This window comes from Tachypleus tridentatus, chromosome 7 (genome assembly GCF_004210375.1).
Source record: "Tachypleus tridentatus isolate NWPU-2018 chromosome 7, ASM421037v1, whole genome shotgun sequence".
In the NCBI taxonomy this organism is placed as follows: domain Eukaryota; kingdom Metazoa; phylum Arthropoda; class Merostomata; order Xiphosura; family Limulidae; genus Tachypleus; species Tachypleus tridentatus.
This window is the reverse complement of record NC_134831.1, coordinates 117,771,623-117,794,845: the sequence shown is the minus strand read 5'-3', so window position 1 is coordinate 117,794,845 and position 23,223 is coordinate 117,771,623. Positions and strand designations below refer to the sequence as shown.

At 34.7% G+C, this 23,223-nt stretch overlaps 1 protein-coding gene across 1 annotated transcript in view; it reads left to right on the top strand.

Moving 5' to 3' along the window:
- The window catches only part of LOC143256470 (prolyl endopeptidase FAP-like), a 172,589-nt gene extending 152,507 nt beyond the window's left edge, over nt 1–20,082 (top strand). Inside the window, exons 17-21 of the mRNA XM_076513755.1 lie at nt 4,630–4,824; nt 9,447–9,604; nt 11,234–11,371; nt 14,049–14,122; nt 17,890–20,082. Of these exons, the coding sequence (XP_076369870.1) occupies nt 4,630–4,824; nt 9,447–9,604; nt 11,234–11,371; nt 14,049–14,122; nt 17,890–18,042 (718 nt within the window). The 3' untranslated portion in view covers nt 18,043–20,082. The remainder of the gene's footprint in view (nt 1–4,629; nt 4,825–9,446; nt 9,605–11,233; nt 11,372–14,048; nt 14,123–17,889) is intronic.
- The last annotated feature ends 3,141 nt before the right edge of the window (nt 20,083–23,223 follow it).

The following is a 23,223-nucleotide window of genomic DNA, read 5'->3' as shown; positions in this document are numbered from 1 at the left end:
GGTTGTTTTGGTTGTTTCCTTGTTTTGTTCTCTGTAGAAAGTATCACAAGTCTCCTGGCTAGGTCTTCTAAACATGTTTTGATTTCTATGGTTGGAATGTGCCTAGGTGCTATAGCGAAGTTGAGTCCTTTGTTGAGTAGATGTATCTCGTCTGTGTTTAATTGACGGTCGGATCTGTTAATTATGAGGTTAGTCAACGGTTTGTCGTTTTGGTGTCTTTTCTGTTGTTTGCATCTTAGTTTTTCTAGTTTTTGTTGTGGCAGATCTTTTGTCTCTGTCGTTTTGGTATTGATTTGGTTTATGTTTCGTTGTATAAGTCCGTAAATCTCTGGTTTAATGCAGCATGCCAGTTGATGGTCTAGATTCATTTTTGTTTTTTGTAAGTCATGTAGTTCTTTATATTTTGTGTTCAACATGGCTTTCAGTAGTTTTTTCTGTAAATTTTGAATAATGTTTGTGTATGTATTAAAATTTTTGAAAGTTTTACCTTTACAAAATTAGGGGTTAGTTGTTCTTTTCTACATTGTTGAATAAAATAAATGTCATTTCTTCTATTAATAATTCGTTGGTTTAAATTCCTTAGTTTCTTAACGATCGTGTGTGCGTGTACTGTTAATAGTGGTGTACGGTATGCTAGTTCAGACATAATGGTAACAGGTAACAGGTAAGTACAAATACACTGAGAAAAACACAAAAACTTACACTTCTCGTACAGTCGCCGCGATGAAACAATAATCAGTGATGACGAGAAACCCACTTGTTGAGAAATTTATATGCAAAAACGGCTCGTTTGGGCTGAGAAAACACTTTACATAGAAGAGCGAACAACGTTTCGACCTTCTTCGGTCATCGTCAGGTTCACAAAGAAAGAGGTAACTGACCGGAAGCTGACCACATGTTTGAAAGGGGTTGTGTAACTGTGTGTCGAAATGTTTTGATTCGTGAGCTGTATTTACTTTAGTTGGTTGATTTTGCCTTCTGTCCAGGTGTGTGCGCACAATGTTTTCTACGGTTTGTGGAGGAAACCCATTGATGTTGGTGAAGCATTGTTTTATTTTGTCTAATTCATCGTTAATTAGACAAAATAAAACAATACTTCACCAACATCAACAAGCTTCCTCCACAAACCGTAGAAAACACTACACGCACACACCTAGACAGAAAGCAAAATCAACCAACCAAAGCAAATACAGCTCACGAATCAAAAAACCACGAAACCATATACTGCTGTATACCATATATTCCCTGTGTGTCGAAATGTAGAGGGCGGTATTAGATGTTTGAATATATAATTTTATTTATTATATTAATATAGGTATAAAGGCGTTCCTTTATATTGGTTTATTTTGGGTTTAAGTTGTTGTATAAGTAAGGCTTCTTTAATTTTACGTTTGTTTATGTTTGTTTCTTTATTTAGTATTTGAGTGTTTTCTATGGTTATGTTGTGTTTATTTGACTTGCAGTGTTCGAAAACGTGTGAAGGTGACTTTTTATGTTCTTTGAATCTGGTTTCCATTTTTCTACTTGTTTCTCCAATATAGAAGTCGTGGCAGTTATCACATTGTATTTTATAAATAATGTTGGTGTGGTGTTTGTCAGTGTAGTTTTTACATAGTATAGACCTCAGTTTTGTGCCGGGTTTTTGAATAAATTTGGTATTAATTGGAATGTCATATTTTGTTACTAATTTTTGCCAAATGTTGGTTATTTGTTTGCTGATGTCGGGAATATATGGTATACAGCAGCATATGGCTTCGTGGTCCTCCGATTCGTGAGCTGTACCCACTTTAGTTGGTTGATCCTGCTTTCCGTCCAGGTGCGTGCGTATAATGCCTTCCACGGTTTGTGGAGGAAACCTATTGATGTTGGTGAAGTATTGTTTTATTTTGTCTAATTCATCGTTAATTTTATCTGGTGAGCATAGTTTTATGGCTGTGTTTATTTGGTTTCTTAGTATGTTGAGTTTTTGTTTTGTTTCATGTGCTGAGTCCCAAGGAATGTATAGTCCAGTATGGGTGATTTTTCGGTGGATTTCTGTTTGAAATTGTGTATCAGTTCTTGTAATTTTGAGGTTAAGAAATGATATTTGATTGTTTTCTTCACGTTCACATGTGAAGTTGATGTTGGGATGTATAGAGTTAATGTGATTGAAAAAATTAAGTATGTGTTCTGTAGATTTGAATCCCGCAACCGTGTCATCTACATATCTATACCAGTATAGTGGTGGATGTAATGCTGTGTTAATTGCTTGTGTTTCAACTTGTGTCATAAAAATATTGGCTAGAACTGGTGATACTGGGTTGCCCATGCTTAGGCCGTTTGTTTGTATATAGTTTTGGTTGTTGAACATGAAGTTTGTCTTTATCGTGGTGAATTCTATGAGGGTTGCTAACTGGTTACTGGGAATTTCTATAGTTGGGTTAGGGTCTCGGATATAGAGTTCTAAGGCTATCTTGCAGGCTTCGGTGGTTGGAACTTCTGTAAAGAGGGATATAACATCGAAACTGGCCATTAAGGCTTTATGATTAAGTTGATTTAGATTAGACTTGAAATTAAAAGAGTCTTTGATAAATGAGCTGGCTGATGTTACATATTTGGAGAATGCCCATGCTATGTATTTACCAAGGTTGTAATTAAACGATTCATATGTGGACATTATTGGTCGTAATGGACAATCTGGTTTATGAGGTTTGGGGATGCCGTATATTTGTGGTGTGCGTGAGTCGGTTTTACGTAGGTAGGAATAAAGTGTTTGTGAAATTGTGTTGGCTTTTTTCATTTGTAGTAGTAACTTGTTCAGTTGCGTCTCGTGTGTCTTTGTTGGATTTGTGTGTATAGGTTTAAATTTGTTCGTGTCTGATAGGATGTTATTCATTTTTTGGATGTATTCATTCGTGTTCATTATGACTATAGCGTTACCTTTATCTGCTTTTAGAATTTTTATGTTTTTGTCTTGTTCTATGCGTGTATATACAAATCTAGCATATGATTAAAGGCTACACATCTTCGCAGAACATTAATATAGGATTGATTTTCAAGAACATAAGGTGTCTTAGCTTTGTTTTTCAGATATTTCATTTAAAACCAAATGTCCAGTCTTATCGATATTACGACGTTCTTACGGTCAGCATAGCTTAATTCTGAAACATTCAAACTACGCCATTTGGATGTCATATTTGACTGTCATAAAGCTAGTATCACTGACTTAGCTTACAGATTGCTATTAATTATAGTAGTTTGGGTTTATGATGAGAGGTCGAGACGATAGACATAAAGTAACTTCGGACATGAATCTTAAGGACTATAAACAATGGAAGTTTGGAGATAACCCCTCTCCAAAATTTCCTCGGTCTCGGCAACGAAAGATGGGAGCGAGAGGGTAGGGACAAACTGAGTTCTGGGGCTGTCAGTATTTTTTTCTTTTCGGGGAGGGTATTTTTAGGCATATCCTTGAATCGAAATCCTGGTTACAGCCCTGTGAACCACCACCATCGAATCATCCCAGTCGAGTAGTTGTTATGGACAATTGTTGAATTTTTAAAACGTTTCATTCTTTATCTATAAAAAGACCACACCCTCCAGTGGCACAGCAACACGTCTGTGGACTTGATCTGCTATAAACCGGGCTTCAACATCCCTGTGCAGAGAACAGATAGCCCATTGTGTAGCTTTATGGTTGCTAACTATAAACGAATAAAATTATCTATAAGCGATGTACATACAATTAATACAACAACCTGTAATCGTATTTCACGATGTTTTACTTTGCTCAGATGTTATAAACACAAATCGCATTGAAAACTTAAGATTTTGCTTTAAACGAATGAATTTCACGAAATTATCTGTACCTTTATGAAACATATCGTTTTCAAAAGTATGTAAACTGGGAACCCTAAACTACAACGTGAAGAACCTGCCCTTTGTCCGGGTTATGAACTTAACACCCCTTTTTGTTTTAGTTTGGTGTAAGCCACCCCCACTGTGGCACGCATAGATAGAATATTACGTAGATTTGTACTTAATTACAAACAAGACGGTGTACGGACGTGGTGCCATCTATGTATCTATTTAACGTTAATTTGCGCCAAAGATAATAAATGATAAATAACAGCAATAATAGGAGTAGCGGGTGTTATAAACCACAATAACATGCCCCTTGTTCCAAACTATCATTCCTCAAAGATTGGTTGAGACTGACCCAGTAACCTGGGGGTAGTTATATAACAGACAGACAAACGTACAGATTTTTGTGCTTTTTATATTCAGATAATTTGTTGTTGGAACACCATAAACTTGGGCTACATTATCTTTATGTTGTTTTCGTATAGCTTATTAAAGTTACATCATCTATTCGTACGTTTTTCATGCCTAATTAAAACGTTATTTATTTTACAGGATTCATACAACCGCAAATTAAAACTTCTCTGACAACGTACAGCTCTTTTAACGAAGTCTTAATCTAAATATTTGTAAAATCGCACGTATCAACGTTTACCACAAAGGTTTTGTTCAATACTTTAACATAAATCTATTGAATAAATCGTAATGTTTTTTTTGTTTGCTGTTACCCTTATGCGCATATAGGTTTAATATAACTTAAAAAGTAAGGCTTTTTTCTTGATATTACAGCGACGGAAGACCAGGATATCAGTTAGTAACTGAACGATTCGAAATTCACTGGGGAACGTACCTGGCCAGTCGGAAAAACTTTATTTACGCCATGATTGATGGAAGAGGTAGTGGTAACCGTGGTAATGAAATACTACATCAAATATATAAGAACCTGGGAAGTGTTGAGATAGAAGATCAGATAGATGTCGCTAGGTTTGTATGTAATACTCTTTTTAATGATAGTTTATTCAAGCGCAGCGGTGTGTCTTCGGACTTATACTCCTAAAATCCTGGTTTCGATACTCGTGGGGGGGCAGAACACGGATAGCTCATCTTATAGTTTTGTGATTATCTACAAACAAACTAATCAAGTTATGGAGTCGACCATACTGCCACCTGTTGGTTAATCCAGTGGCAATCAGAATAAGTTGTTTCAGGCCTATGAACAGCGGGAATCATTATATCTCCAGTTGCCAGGCGGTTAAAGCGCTCGACTTGTAATCTGAAGGTCGCGAATTCGAATTCTCGTCACGCCAAATATTCAAAATTAAAAAACAAACTAATAAACAGACGTGTGTTTTACCAATTTTGAACAGTTTTTCTTCGTTATTTTTCCACGTCTTGCGGTCTTCTCTGTGGTATGTATGTAATAACAGAAGTTCGAACCAGCTGTATAATGTTCGAAGGCAGCTTCGGGCTGGATTCTAATAGGAATAAAAACAATTTCTCTGTAGCCACGAACATTTGGTTTGGGTAAATATGTAATAACCATAAAGTCGTGTATTTTAAATACATACATATTTTCAGTAGTGATCAGTTAATTATATGCACTGGCGTACACTAACATGTAAGTGTTAGACTAATCGTATAACATCCCTTAATACAGATTAGCGTTAGTGTTCTACTAATAATACGTTGGAAGATACTAGGTTTCGATAATCTTCTTCTGATAACATAATATATACTCTTCAAAAAAAGATACGCAAAAGGCAAAATATGAGACACATTGTTAACAAGTTTATTCCGGGTAGTTCTGTATGACATGTGTGAAACTTTCTACATTCACTGCTGAACATCCAAAGTCTGCAAAGGCGAAGTCCACGCTCACTAGATGAAGTTTAACGTCAATAACGAGTATGCCCCCCGTGAGCATCAATAACTGCTTGGTATCTCCTGCCCATGGAAGCGATGAGATGACGAATCACATCCTGTAGAATGGCTGTCCACTCAACCTGCAAAGCTGCTGCAAGTTGAGGTAGAGTCTGCGGTTGAGGTTGTCGCCGTCGCAGACGTCGGTCCAACTCGTCCCAAAGATGTTCGATGGGGTTTAAATCTGGTGATCTGGAGAGCCAGGAAAGAACGTTGATGTTGTGGTGTCTCAAGAAGACAGTGGTGAGTCGGGCTGTGTGAGGACGGGCGTTGTCATGTTGAAAAACGTCGTTGACGTTCATCATAATGGGTTGCACATTGGGCCTAAGAATCTCGTAGACGGTTGCGTACGGTCTGATCGGAAATCCTACGCAGCCCTGGTATGGTTGAGGCAGTAGACGTCGCAATGGTGGTCCTATCCCGAAGGTGACGCAACCAGATGTTGCGATCTTGTGCGGGCGTGGTCATACGAGGTCTGCCAGATCGTGGACGGTCACGAGTTGATCCATGTTGTTGGTGACGATTCCATAGCCTTGTGATGGTGCTTTGGTGGACATTCACAGCTCTGGCAACATCTGATCGAGATTCGCCTGCTTCCAAGCGACCAATGGTGTTGTTGCGTTGTGCTTCAGTCAGTCTTGGCGTAATTGTATTGCGTGTCGGTGGCTTAACACTGAGCTATGGAAACCGAGAACCTGTCACTTTTATAGGGATTTTGCACATGTTGCACTTGCAGAACAGCAGATGTCACAAACAAATTTATTGGACACGGATGCGTTTTGGCGAAAAATCCGATGTTTTCATCCGTTTTCAAAGTGCACAACTTTTATTGTCATTTTGGTCTTACAGTCAGTGTCTTAACACGTGTAACATCACATACTCTGAGCTTTTAACGTTATTACATATATTTCTCTTTAAAATAACAAAAATGTCCTTTTGCGTTTCTTGTTTTGAAGAGTATATATTGATAGATAGTACGTTTTAGTACTGTTACACTTATAACATACGTTGCTAGATACTAGGTTGCAGTAATGCTCCTATACTAATATACTTTGGTAGGGGATCTGCTTTAGTAATAATACATCTTGAACCTGCTTCTTTATAAGTTAGAATATATTTCACATTCATTTTTAGTTATATTTTTTGTTTATTGTTAAGCACAAAGCTATACAATGCACTATGTTTACTGTGCCTACCACGGGTCTCGAAACCCACATTTTAGGATCATAAATAAGGAGATTTATCAATGAACCAGAAGGACACTTTCAGTGACAATAGAATCCTGAGGAATACAGTACCCTGATTGTAAGGTTATTGGGTTGTACAGTGGTTGAAACCAGAATTAAGTACTCTGGTTACGAAGTTACTGGGTTAAATTCCGGTTCGACCTATAGTACAGTAACTACGTTAGAAACTCATTGGGTCCATTAATGGTTTTAGTGAATATGTTAGTGGGTAATTAGTTTCGTTTATAATTTCACTGAGATCTGTTTTAGGAGGAATTATTTTAATACTATAGTTTTGGATAATAAATGTTTAAAGAGTAGCAAGTGTAGTTGTCTTGAAGTCGAATCAAGTGGTACTGAGAATAATGACCATTTATTTATTGTGTTTTTAGCAATACCTTCCAGTCATGTGTCTTTGCAGCAGCATGTTTAGGAACTTATATACTAAACCTTTTCATAAATTTATAGCCCCCCGCTAGTACAGCGGTATGTCTCCGGATTTACAACGCTAAAATCAGGGGTTCGATTCCCCTCGGTGGGCTGAGCAGATAGCTCAGGCTTTGTGGCTTTGCTAAAAGAAAACACATAAATTTATCTTTGCTGATTTTCCTTTGTTTATCAAAACATTTTCTAATGTATAGCAAATGTTGCTAAAACAAGTTAACTAGAATGATGTTCTAATTCCTTTAACAACACAAGTGATCTTGAACAACCAGAATAATGATCTACTAGTTTCAAACACCACATGTGATTTTTTAACAATACCAGGATAATATTCTACTAGTCTTAAGCAACACAAGTGATCTTGAACAATACTAAGATAGCGTTCTCCTAGTCTTAAATAACATAAATGATTTTTAACAATACCAGGATAATATTCCACTAGTCTTAAACAACACAAGTGGTCGTGAACAACATCAGGATAATGCTCCACTAATTTCGAACAACACAACTGATCTTGAACATTACCAGGATAATGTTCTACTCGTCTTAAACAACACAGGCCTGCCATGGCCTAGCGCGTAAGGCGTGCGACTCGTAATCCGACGGTCGCGGGTTCGCGCCCACGTCGCGCCAAACATGCTCGCCCTCCCAGCCGTGGGGGCGTTATAATGTTACGGTCAATCCCACTATTCGTAGGTAAAAGAGTAGCCCAAGAGTTGGCGGTGGGTGGTGATGACTAGCTGCCTTCCCTCTAGTCTTACACTGCTAAATTAGGGACGACTAGCACAGATAGCCCTCGAGTAGCTTTGTGCGAAATTCCAAAAAACAAACAAACTTAAACAATACAAATTGTGTTGAATAATCTTTGTATTGAAATTGGTATGGTTTTTTTAATAAATGAAATACACACGTTGCTCTGGTTTTGTTTAAAAAAAGTAGATATATGTAGATATATATCTTCAGTTGGTTATGAACATAGTCGTAAAATTTTATTATAAGATACAAATTCATTGTAATTTTTATAATTCCTTTTCTTATAACACTGTCCTCAGCAGGGACAATGTAAACTATAGCAGTATTCCAACCTCTCTGTATTTAACATATCCATTACTGATGACGCATTTCGCTCAATCCAAAGATTATCAGATTGGCTGGGACTCAACAAGAACAACAGTAGTCGAGAACTCTCTGGATAAATCATTTGCTACATCAATAATTTTCACGATGAAATAATCCTAAAGAGCCTAGATATAAAGTACAAGATACAGTGTCGATAAATACAATAAGTTTTATCCTAATGTATAACAAGTAAACTGATTGTAATCGTGCTTTGCCATTTTGAAAAGGCGTTGACAATATAAAAATAACGTATATGTTAAAATGACAAAATGAGTTGAAAATTCGAGTGAAAAGGAATATTTTGCTTTCATCATGCTTTTCCCTTCAACCGTGTTAATGTTATAACATTACGGTTAATCCCCTTTTTTGTTGTTGTTGACCCATTATGGCGCGATGGTTAAGGCAATCGATTCATAATCTGAGGATCGCGGGTTCGAATTCCTGTCACATCAAACATGTTCGCCCTTTCAGCCGTGGGATCGTTATAATGTGACGGTCAATCTCACTATTCGTTGGTAAAAGAGTTGGCGGTGGGTGGTGATGACTAGCTCCCTTCCCTCTAATCTTACACTGGTAAATTATGGAAGGCGAGTACAGATAGCCCTTGTATAGCTTTGCGCGAAATTCAAAAATGAACATTTTTTTTATTAGTAAATAGTACTCCACGAGTTGGTAGCGTGTGTGGGATTTTATGCCTTCTATCCTGTCTGTAACTTTACAGTGTGGGGAAAATTAGCGTAGATAGCCCTCGAGTGACTTTTCGCGAAATGCAACATGCAAACAGAACGTAATGTTATCTAAACTACAATAATATTATATTATGATCATTCCATTTGATTAATCTGTGATAACAATTTGATAGTTCTTCATTATCTTTAACTAATGCTTTTCTTCCAGATACTTGATAAATGACTTGCCATTTATTGATCCAGAAAAGATAGCCATCTGGGGCTGGTCTTATGGGGGTTATGCATCAGCGATGGTCTTAGCCACAGACACTGATGTTTTCGAATGTGGAATATCACTGTCGCCTGTGACTAGCTGGCGATATTATGGTAACGTTCTGAACAATAATTATCTAATATAATTAAAGTCTATTTTGTCTTCTGACCACTTCCTCGGCTCTTTCTCACCTTGTATCATTCCAATATCTTAGAATGGTTTCTCTTATGATTTGAACACAACCCAACACTAAGTTATACAAGTAAAAAGGTTATCTATTGATTATTAATAGGGTTTCTGCTACTTCTCGTTTCTTAGACAACTACATGTATCGGACCTGTATGAGATCAAGTAGAGATACCTAACCAAGCTCACATGCCAAGTTGACGCTGAATAATTGTTAGTTTAAAAATATCGTTAATCCTTCTAGATCCAGACTTGTTATCCTTACCTTTTAAACAGCTCAAGCGTGATTTACTGTTTATCTAAATATCTAATCAAACTTATATGCTGTTGATATAGTCGGTATATATTGAATAATGTTTGTTCTTATAGAAGCTGTTTCCGCCAGCTGTCGACGTTGGTTGTTTTAGGATTCAACGTGATACATTTTTCCTTTCACATCTTTCCCATTGCTAATATTTTTATACAAACGTTTTCACTCCATTTGAGATAATCAGTGCTCTCTAATCGATTACTGTAATCAGCATATCTTTATCCTGATAGATAGTTTTTAGTTCTTTTCGGGATCGTTATTGTATAATTTCGATAATTCATCAATCTTCAAATGAATGCACATAGTATGTACACAGTTCCCGTTAATAAATTTGATTTATTTTAACGTTTCAAGGGCTGCAGTATCGTTCACGTTTCCTATTGATACTACCAGAATTATCGTGTGTGTGTTTTTTATTTATCAGAATATTTACATTAAATCCGCCGATTTCCTTTCTTATTAAAATATTATGTTGATCATGTACTTTCGATGATTTCAAATTATGTATATCTCAAGTTTTCGAAAGAACTTTCTGTTTAAAGTTGTGTAATAATTATGAGTCGATTCAGAATTATGACAATGACAAATTTAGCCACTGTTGACTATAAATAATAATTGTTTAGTGTTACAAGTACTAAAAATTATAAAAAAAAAACGAGGTACTCGCCAAATATTATATTTTTTTCATAAGCGCTGGAAGTAGAGCATACAGTTAGTTGGCGCTGTCGTGTGTGTATTTATACGTTTAGTTTTAAACCTAAACTTACTAATGTTCTGTATTTTCAGTCAGATTCCATGTACACTGAACGTTATGTGTTTGGTTTCGTTTTAGACCTAAACCTACTAACGTAGTTCTGTATTTTCAGATTAGACGTACGCTGAACGTTATGTGTTTCGTTTGGTTTTAGGCCTAAACCTACTAACGTTGTTCTGTATTTTCAGATTAGACGTACGCTGAACGTTATGTGTTTCGTTTGGTTTTAGGCCTAAACCTACTAACGTTGTTCTGTATTTTCAGATTAGACGTACGCTGAACGTTATATGTTTCGTTTGGTTTTAGACCTAAACCTACTAATGTTGTTCCGTATTTTCAGATTAGACGTACGCTGAACGTTATATGTTTCGTTTGGTTTTAGGCCTAAACCTACTAACGTTGTTCTGTATTTTCAGATTAGACGTACGCTGAACGTTATGTGTTTCGTTTGGTTTTAGGCCTAAACCTACTAATGTTGTTCCGTATTTTCAGATTCCGTGTACACTGAACGTTACATGCAGTTCCCAGCGCCTGATGAAAACTACTTAGCTTATGAGAAGTCGAACTTAGTGAAGAAAGCAGCCAATCTGAAAGGAAAAGAATTCCTCTTAGTTCATGGTACCGGTGATGGTAAGGTATCAAACTGGTTCAATCATGCAGATACAATGGGATAATGTTTAATGTAATGTGGTCATCGTGGTTGATATTAAGTAGCTTATAAAACAATATCATATTAATTAAGTTAAATATATGAAAACTAAATATTACTACCATGTGATCGTAGAAATTAAACTTAGTACTGCATTACATCATATGAACAAAATGGCATCACAGACACAAAGTGTAAATACCACGTAGTATAACAGAACTGAATGTTACATAGCATGACACCATAGGAACAAAGGCTAAGCGCTTCATCGTAAACAAAGATGAGATTAGGATCAACTGCCTAGTTGAAATTATATTTGTAGAGAAAATCTTAGCGAACCAATAAAAGAAGTAGAAAGCATAGTTCTTTAGTCTTCAGGAAGTCTTTGTAAACGTTGTCCTCTCATAGTTCTTTAGTCTTCAGGAAGTCTTTGTAAACGTTGTCCTCTCATAGTTCTTTAGTCTTCAGGAAGTCTTTGTAAACGTTGTCCTCTCATAGTTCTTTAGTTCTTGTAAACGTTGTCCTCTCATAGTTCAGGAAGTCTTTGTAAACGTTGTCCTCTCATAGTTCTTTAGTCTTCAGGAAGTCTTTGTAAACGTTGTCCTCTCATAGTTCTTTAGGAAGTCTTTGTAAACGTTGTCCTCTCATAGTTCTTTAGTCTTCAGGAAGTCTTTGTAAACGTTGTCCTCTCATAGTTCTTTAGTCTTCAAGAAGTCTTTGTGAACGTTGTCCTCTCATAGTTCTTTAGTCTTCAAAAAGTCTTTGTAAACGTTGTCCTCTCATAGTTCTTTAGTCTTCTGGAAGTCTTTGTAAACGTTGTTCTCTCATAGTTCTTTAGTCTTCAAGAAGTCTTTGTAAACGTTGTCCTCTCATAGTTCTTTAGTCTTCTGGAAGTCTTTGTAAACGTTGTTCTCTCATAGTTCTTTAGTCTTTAAGAAGTCTTTGTAAACGTTGTCCTCTCATAGTTCTTTAGTCTTCAGGAAGTCTTTGTAAACGTTGTCCTCTCATAGTTCTTTAGTCTTCAGGAAGTCTTTGTAAACGTTGTCCTCTCATAGTTCTTTAGTCTTCAGGAAGTCTTTGTAAACGTTGTCCTCTCCACCCAAACTATTCCTAATATTTTCTCTACAAGAATCACTCTCAATTAATGAGTTTGTTCTTTTCTCAATTTTGTTTGTTAAGCATGAATCCACTGCATGAATCATTTATAAAATAAGATTGATACTATATTGTTCGACGTCTTAGGAAGGCTTCTAGACCGACGGTAAAAAAACTGCTAATCTATCATTGTTATAAAACTGTGCGGGAAATTACGCGTGGTGGTTGTTGAAAGAGATAAAAGAAAAATGTTGTAGGTCAAACCACCAATAAGTTAACTACAGAGAAATAAAGACCCCTACTAGAACAGCGGTATGTTTACGGATTTACAACGTTAAAATCAGGGATTCGATTTCCCTCGGTGGGCTCAGCAGATAGCCCGATGTGGCTTTGATATAAAAAAAACACACACACACATAGAAATAAAAATTACTAATAATTATTTTTGGTTAAAAATAAAGTCATTTAAGAACTTGGTACTATTTTATGCGGATGTACACCTTGAGTCGCTATTATAAAAGAAGGACAGTCAAAATAAACTTAGTATACTGATATGGTTCAATGATGTGTTAACTAATGTTTCTACCATATTGGGAGTTGGAATGCTAACTTGAAGGTAAATTTCTTCTTACCATCAAATGGTAGTGCCATGTTTCCTTATTTTTATTTTGGTCTTTTTCTTATTTTAACTTGAGAGAGCAGTCACCTTCCCACAATTGTCTGCAGACAGTGAAGGGTGACATAGATATGGGACGTTGTGGGATTAAGCACCCACATCTCGTTCTCATAATCTCTAGTCTAATTGTATCTATTTCTTATGTGAGATTGGCGAATTGGAAGTTAAGACTGATGGTGTATCCACACCGCAGTGTGGGTACCACTTCCGATGTCACCTCCAAAACCTAGAGTACATTTTATAATCCACACATCGCAGCTTGTTCTCTAGGATCTTTTTAAAAATGCAGCGTAGTTTGTTTAATATTAATGTGTTTTGTTTTGGGTTTTAAAAATTGTGGTTTTATATATATATTTTAATAACTCTTCAGTGGCACAGCGGAATGTTTACTCACACCGCTAGAAACCAGGTTTTTATACCCGTGCTTGACAGAGCACAGATAGCCCATTGCGAAGTTTTGTGCTTAATTCGAAATAATCACCGAATATCTTAATATAACGTTTCTTTAATACACCATAGTTGTCACTCTCAATACTGTCTTTCATCTAATTTAAAGCCTTGAACCGACATGAACAAAATTTTTGGCGCATAAATTTTTGTGTCGATAGGACAGCTTGAATTTACAACTGCAGCAGTATTATAATAATTACGTTTGCCAGTATTTAACGATTTTAACAGTTATTATAGCTACGGGTTTTTAACAATTGTTCAAATTTATTCGTGAAAGAAGAACAGTGTGAACATAATAAAATGTTTAAATATATTTGTGTTTAAATTTCGCATGATTTTGACTTCGAACAAATAAAAACTGTTATTTTGATTTTTACTGGCTTTATTTTATCATAATAAAAGAAATTTTTGCCAATAAAAATAATTATTGTCCTCAGACAAGGTCCACCTTCGACAGTCCATGATTTTGATTAAAGCTCTAACTGATGCAGGTGTACTATTTCAAACGCAGGTAAGTCGATTATCTTTAAATTTATCTTATATTTTATAGCACGAAATAAACATATTTTAAATATTTTTGTTTGGTAGCATCTTCAAACCGAGATGTTTGTATATATATATATTAGGAAAACATTTATCGCTGTATAAAAAAACTCTTCATAAGTTTGGCTACTGAGCTTGACTAAAGACAGTGATGAAAGTGGACATATCACTTGATTGGCTAATGACAACATAGCAGGCTAAGCTGTCTTGACATTACATAGATAATAAAATTCCTACTTTACTGAGTTTTCACTTTATCTATCGAAAGTTTGATGTTTGAATAAACTCTCATTTTTAATCATTATAATATTTCCTTTAGTTAACTTTAAAATTATATTTTTATTATTATTTTACAATATAGTAACGTTTAACGATTGGAAATTCTATTGTTTTTTTCCAGTGGAAAACACAGTAATATTGGAACTTTATTCTCCATGTAAAATCGAGACGGCCTGATCATTAGCAGATGAAGTGATATGTCCACTTCCATCCTTGTCTTGTTTGGTTTAGTAGCCAGCCCTACATAGCTTGTTTATTTGGTGTTAATTATAATCTGACTCTACTTGTTTGTTCGCTTTTTAAAAATAAAATGACGTATGTGTGTTACTACTTTATACGGTGTACTATAGAGCTTAATAACTTTTTAATTAAACAATAATCAAGTCGGTGATGACTGTTTTTTTCTATCAAATGATGAAACAAATTGTAGTTACCGTTACAACTATTTAGGCACTAGGCCTATTGAAGAAAGATGCTAAGGAATGACAATAATAAATATTGGTTTTGGCTATTTGCTGCTTTGTTGAGACGCTCTAGATAGCTGAAAAGCGGCATGTACACTGAAGATACAGCGACTTTGACGTGTAGCTCTTCATATCTAGCTTCTAACAATATCTATATGTATTATTTTTTATTATTTATCTTCATACGTAATATAGAAACTGGCTCTCTAAAGACACTAATTTTATAATGTACAAATCATTGAGTATTCCACATGTTACAGACATTTAATGTTCATCTCTTATTGGTTAGTTATTCCTGTTTGGTGATACACTTGTGCTTTTTAAAGGAACACCAAGTTTCTGTAAGAAATCTAACTTCAATTTCAATGAGTAATAACATTGTTTACATTAGAAGTGTATTATTTTTACATTTTGCATAGAATAATGATAAAATAGGTAGTCAAAGATTATGAATATTCTTTTGCTCTATGAAACGTTTTAGTTACTGTTAGAACTACAGGGGATGGACAAAAAAGTGGCTCCCCCTTGAAAATATTGTTAATTTGTTATAATTTTTATTAAATAGTATAAAATATGTTAAACTATGTGTTTTTAGAACATATTCAGTGAGATCTGCTCAAGTATGATATAAAATCATAATTTCAACACTGGACTTCGCAAAAACCTGAACTTTTCATGATTTTAGTTACCTATTCTCATGTATTCTCTGCTGTGTATTAGATATTATTATTACAATTAACATACAAAATGATCAAACAAGTTTCTCTTCAATAATCGAACGTAAAAATGAAACTTAAAATAACACCAATCTGTTTCATAAGTTAATATTTAATCGGCGTTACCTTAGATTTCAGTACTGGTTCAAATCGATGTGATATGCTTTCAATGTGTTTGTATAGACTTTCCTGAGTTATTGAAAGTCAGCCTTTTTGTGCACTTTGAGACATTCATATTTTGTGTTTCGCTTCTGATCTTTCGTTCATCTGTTTAACTCAGCCCATAAATTTTCAGCAGTATTGTATGTGTGTGTTTTTTTGGAAAGCTACATCAGACTACCTGTTGAGTCCACAGCAATCATATTGATATCAAGTGATTGACCTGATCATTCCAGTTCTCTTATTTCTAAGATATCTTTTAAGGACTCCACAATTGTAAAGAAACTTGTTTGGTCATTTTGTATGCTAATTATAATAACAATATCTAATACACTACAGCAGGTGTACAACATTCTTTATGAGAATGTGTAACTAAAATCATAAAAAGGTCAGGTTTTTACGAAAGCTAGTCTTAATATTAGGATTTGAAATCATATCTGGACAGATGTTATACAATAAAAGATATAACAAATTAACAACATTTTCTTGAGGGGGGGGCACTTTTGTCCACCACCCCGCAGGTGTGTGCTGGCCTGTTGGAAGAAAAGTGTCGGAAATGATTCTCGATTTTGGCTATTTGCTTGTTTTTGACTTTGGAACACTATTGATTGCTGAAAACCAGCATATACAACATAGCCAGAGAGACCATGCGGGTACACAATCATACTTAGCTCCTGCTGGTATGTAGAAAATTCAGATGAATTTTGTACTGCTTTATTCTGAAGTTCACGCCATCCCTACATAGAGAGTGCTCGCGCATTTCCGATAGAAAATACAATCAATAAAACTACATTTTAGTCTCCATATCGTACTTAGATAAGTCTAGTGTGTTTATTACTACAATATGTCCGTTTACCTTTTTAAGTACTTGGTATTCATTGTATTTTAATGGTGTGTGTGTATATATTTTAAGCACTTGGTATTCATTGTATTTTACTGGTGTGTGTGTATATTTTAAGTACTTGGTATTCATTGTATTTAATGGTGTGTGTATATATTTTAAGTACTTGGTATTCATTGTATTTTACTGGTGTGTGTATATATTTTGAGTACTTGGTATTCATTGTATTTTACTGGTGTGTGTATATATTTTAAATACTTGGTATTCATTGTATTTTACTGGTGTGTGTATATATTTTGAGTGCTTGGTATTCATTGTATTTTATTGGTATATATATATATATTTGTTTATCCATTTTATTTAGCCTCCATTGGCTAAGCGATAAGTCTAGAAACTCGGTGTGCTAACCAATAAATAAACAATAACTTCACTTATTTCTTATCTACAATACTGCATCTCCACAACCACGTACCCTAATGACTGCTATTATTTGATACAATACTGCATCTCCACAACCACGTACCCTAATGACTGCTATTATTTGAATTTCAAATCGCATTTCAACTTCACTGTAGAACAGGATATGTTAAACATAAATTACAACTAATTTAATGATAGACATATCAATAGACAAGTTTCATCAAAGCAAGACGGCGGTCATTAAACCTGGTTAGTATGGCATAAAAAAAAATGGTTGTCAATGAAGCATTATTAAAGATGGTTTTGAATTAGAGTATCTGCTGCTACCAACCACCCTGTTTACCACCATAATGTTTTGTAATTTTGAACATAGCATAAAGAAAAACATTTGCATTACATGTTCTGATAAATGGATCAAACTATCCCTAATAAATACTTCGACAAACAAACAAACTGCATCGCTAATAAATATGTTGACGGACATTTTGAGTTACATCTCTAAGAAATATTTTCACGGACAACCCTTACACCCAAAACATGTTTTGAACCCAAGAACTACAACTTGTAAACATATATTTCTTGATGTCACGCCTACCGTGTGGTGAGAAGTGTATTCAGAGTGTTTTAAAACTAGGATAAAAGTTTCTTTAACTGAATGAGTCTGAAGACAGAATCAGGAACGGCTATCAGATCGTAATCATTCCTGATAAAGATGTGCTTAAGAACTCTGGCTCTGGACTCTAAACAACCACAAATTAGGTGATAAAGCTCATTAATCTGTATACAATTATCCATTATCCACCGCCTGAAAACTTATTTTAAACGAACTGTGATTAACATACATCTTTATTTTCAGATTTATCCAGACGAAAATCACAGCATTGCCCGTTTCACCTTTCACTTATACCAGACAATGGAATCATTCTTGGATCAATGCTTTGATATTCCTCGTAAAGAGGAGGCAGGACTACAAAAAACAAACAAAAAAGTATTTATAGGGGGAAGGTAATGACAGTTCAAGATGCACTAGCGTTTCGTTCGTTTCACTCGGTGTTTTTTTTTTTAACACGATTTCGAGTTATAACTTTCAATTTGTTTCTGTCTATTTCATTACAAAGGAGACTGCAAAAAACTTAAATTTTAAATCGGTGGATTCACAAAGAAAGTTGTTTTAATCTGCAATGGAGTATTAATGAAACTATTTATTTATTTATTGTTTTTTTAAAGAGATTCTGCAGTTTATCTTTCTTCACTCCACGTACTTTCCGTTAGAAAGCGCTGGCTACACGTGTGCCAAACTATGTATCATTGAGGATATGTCGTTATTATGTAGACATAAGCTTCCTATTTAGATACTATGAGTTGAAACTGTCGCTGTTACTGATGTTCTAGAAATATTAGTAATGTCGCTGTTTTCTAAGAGATATTGATTTGTATGTTGGTAAATACATCAAATATCTAACACTGGTAAGAAGTTACGTCTACATCTGGTTCTGGATGAACGAAATAAACGTTAAGCTCCAATAATTTATGAATTTGATCCGAATGAAGAGAAAACAGATCACTATTAGTTCATTGCGAATTTTAAAACTTTGTTATCGAATTATCTATTTCTGCATTATCGCAGTGTGAAACGATGTAATATTTAATCAGATCTTAAAAACTGGTCAGAATCTTCTGGTACACAGAATTTTTATCATTTTCGAAGGATTTTTCACACAAAAGGCACAATAAACAACATGATTTCTGGCTTAACCAATCAGCGTCACTTTGTCACCATATCCAGTCGACATCAGGATATTGTTCGTTACCATTATAACAATATCTAGTCGACATCAGGAGATTGTTCGTAACCATTGTAATAATATTCAATCGACATCAGGATATTGTTCGTTACCATTATAACAATATCTAGTTGACATCAGGAGATTGTTCGTTACCATTATAACAATATCTAGTCGACATCAGGAGATTGTTCGTTACCATTGTAACAATATTCAGTCGATATCAGGAGATTGTTCGTTACCATTGTAACAATATTCAGTCGACATCAGGAGATTTTTCGTTACCATTATAACAATATCTAGTCGACATCAGGAGATTGTTCGTTACCATTGTAATAATATTCAATCGACATCAGGAGATTGTTCGTTGCTATTGTAACAATATCTAGTTGACATCAGGAGATTGTTCGTTACCATTGTAACAATATTCAGTCGACATCAGGAGATTGTTCGTTACCATTGTAACAATATTCAGTCGACATCAGGAGATTTTTCGTTACCATTATAACAATATCTAGTCGACATCAGGAGATTGTTCGTTACCATAGTAACAATATTCAGTCGACATCAGGAGATTGTTCGTTACCATTGTAACAATATTCAGTCGACATCAGGAGCTTGTTCGTAACTATTGCAAGAATATTTAAAATTATTGTTAAATAAAATTATTTATTTTATTAAAATTGTGAAGCTAGTAATAGCACTACTATCGTGAAGAACCAGGAATACCATTATTAACACCGTGAAGATGATCGTAGCATTATTGTTGTGGTAAACCAACAATACCATTATTAGAAACGTGAAGCTGATCATAACATTAGTGTTTGAAAGAACCAACAATACCATTATTAAAATCGTGAAACTATTAGTAGCATTACTGTTCGGAAGAACCAACAATACCATTATTAAAGCCATCATGCTGATCATAACTTTACTGTTTCAGTGAACCAACAATACCATTATTGAAACCGTGAAGGTTAAAATAGCATTACTGTTGTGGTGAGCCAACAGTATCATTTTTAGAACCGTGATTCTGATTATAGCATTACTATTGAGAAGAACCAACAGTACCATCATCAATATTGTAAAGCTAGTTATAGTTTTACTGTTGGGGCGAACCAACAATACCATGATTAGCACCGTGAAGCTGTTTATAACAGTACTGTTTGGAGGAACCACCAATACCATTATATAAACCTTGAAACTGTTAATAGCAGTAGTGTTGGAATGAACCAACAATACCATTATTTAAACCGTTAAACTGATTAAAATAACATTACTGTTGTTGAGGTTAACCAAGAAACCAACATTACCATTATTGGGAAAAACCGTGAAGATAATCATAACATTACTATTGAGGTGATTAAAGCTGTACTGTTGAGGTTAACCAACAATACCATTATTAAAACGGTGAAGATAATCATAGTTTTACTATTGAGGTGAACCAATATACCATTATTAAACCGTGAAACTAGCATGAGTGTTGGGATAAACCAACAATACCATTATTAAAACCGTGAAGTCGATTATAGTAGTACTGGTTGGATGAATGGTTACACGCTAAAAATTGGATTTCGATACTCTTAGTTAGCGTAGCGCACCTAGCCCATTTCGTAGGTTTTCACATGATAAACAAACACGCAAAGAAAAGCATTGTGCTCGAATTGAACGATTAACTTAATACGTTTACATCTTTACAATATGAATAGATTTTCCCAAAGTTTCTGTTACGAAGCCTAATTTGACATTTTCATGTTTGATTTAATGTGTGGTTAAACTGACAAACATTTCACAACATCGTTTTTACAAACACTTACTAGGCATTAGCACAAAAACTAAAGTCCTTCTCTAGGACAGCAATAAGTCTATATATTTAGAAAGCTAAAATCCAAGGTTCGATTCCCCACAATAAACACAGGATATAGTCGAATGTAGCTTTGCTCCACAAACAATTTACTGTCATTTTAAGACGCATATTATAATCGACTTTGATTAAGTTTATTATTCCACGTTGTACAATTTTCAAATAAAAACCAGTAGTAACTCAGTTGTTAGTTTTTGTACAAGAACCATTTTTTTCGTTTACATAATTCTGAAGATATTTAAAATGAAATTGCCAATGATCTAATTTGATTGATTTTGACTACTGTGAATACTTTAAAACATCTTTATTACCCAGTATTGTGCTTATGGTTTTTATTATTAATAAGTATGTGGTTAAACGAGTTATGTTTAAAGTAAAATACGAGGTTCCTGTACAGTAGTTGAAATAATGTAGACCTTCGTACAACTACATTTACTCATCACAGGTTTAACTCGAATTCTTATAAAAACAATGTGAAATGACACTTATTTCCCAGAAATTGACAAACTTGTCAGATGAAATATTTGTTTGTTTATTCTAAATATTGAAAAGACATTTATGTTTTTAACTAAAAAATACCGCGCTATATTAACCAGTCCAATTAATTTGTAACACTGCTTAAATTACATATGTCTCAAAATATTTCACTGATCCTTTTCCTAAAGATCATCACATGGATAATAATGTATCGATGTCAGTACTTATGACTTAAGTTATGGAAGATACACGTGAGGTTAAGCCTAAAAACATTTAATGTAAGTAAGTGTTTATGTATATCAGGACGGCTGAGTTAACCTGTTGACTTTGTAATTTTGAAGATGATCTGAGAAGGTCCGAAACGTTGTACTCTGCTTTATTTTGGTAAAAGTGTTAATACCTATACCATCCGTCTTGAGACACATTTTTACTTTTAAGTGGATTTATCGTAAACAAGTACTTATTTATGTTGTTTGTTTGTCCGTAACTATTGTCCCTCAGTGGCACAGTAGTATGTCTGCGAACTTACAACGCTAAAATCCAGGTTTTGATCCCCCTGGTAGGCAGAGCACAGATAGCCCATTGTGTTGCTTTGTGCTCAACTTCAAACAAACCTCACCGTAAGCTACCACGACAATTTTGGAGTTAATGATGTCGAGAAAACCCACTTGTAGAGAAAAATATATATGTAAAAACAGCTCGTTTGGGTTGAGAAAATTTTTTACGTAGAGGAGCGAACAATGTTTCGACCTTCTTCGGTCATCGTCAGGTTCACAATGACCGAAGAAGGTCGAAACATTGTTCGCTCCTCTACGTAAAAAATTTTCTCAACCCAAACGAGCTGTTTTTACATATATACTTTTGGAGTTAGATAAATTAAACTTGGCAGATGGACTTAGGGTGATGGTTTTTTTTTTATATGTGGAATAGAGGATAAAATGTCTCAATATGGTCCTTCAGACGTGATTTAGGGTCTAGGGGAAGGTTTGCAGACGAATCCCTCATAGAGATACAGGGGTGCCACTTTTGAAATTGTGTTCATGCCCACATCTCGTGGACCAAATTTGGCCCATATGGCCACGTTCCACGGAAAAGTTGTCTTAATGTATTTTGTTTTCGGTGACAAGTCCACTTGGTGTAGCTGTGGATAATGGAGATACCATGTGAACGATCGATGGTATTTGGTGTAGAGATAAATGAAATAGAAGACATACCAAACGTAAATAATTATTAGAGAACAAACCTGTGTATATCATAAATACTATTTTCAATAAATTTATATCAGAATCAGAGATGTGTAAGTATCGTGGTTCCAATTTTTGGCCAAATTTGTAATTATTATGAATGTTTGTACACTTTATAAATGGAGAATAAAGCTGAAAAGCGTATTTATCACTTCTAGTTACGTCAAGTCTTATATTTTACGAATGCACTGGTCTATCTGTTATAACCCTTTGATATTTATTGTTGTATAAAACTATACTCAAACAAATACATAGCTTTTACTGACCTAATTAGGCGAAACTTATTACATTCGCTATACCTAACAGCAGGCCTAATAGTATTTCTTTGGTTTACGGACTCAAGCTGTATTGGTGGCCTTGAATAGGCGAAACTACAGTCTACGTAAGAAGGTCCGGCCAATCAGAGAATATATTAGGCCTCTACGTAACAAATTTTCTTTTCAATTTTACTTCTGGTGAAAAATAAAATAAATATTTAACATATGTATATATATATATGTATCGTTATCCTTAAGTACATAATCCGAGACTGCTCAGAGTTAATAAATCAATGATGCGTTATAAAATAAACAATTGTAGAAATATATTGTTTTTGTTGGTTTTTTTTTTTTTTTGGAAGCAGCTATACCTGTAAAAGTAAAACCCAATAATAAATAAGGATGAACCAAAAAATAATAAAACAGGGTGTTATAATTCATTAAGAACAGTTCTTCCGAATATATTCACATCATAAAGTACTTTAATTTAGTAACACTAGCTGTTCAGAATAGATGTTCTAAGTAGTGTGTAAGACGTTAAGGAAAAATGACTTGTTGTCGTTA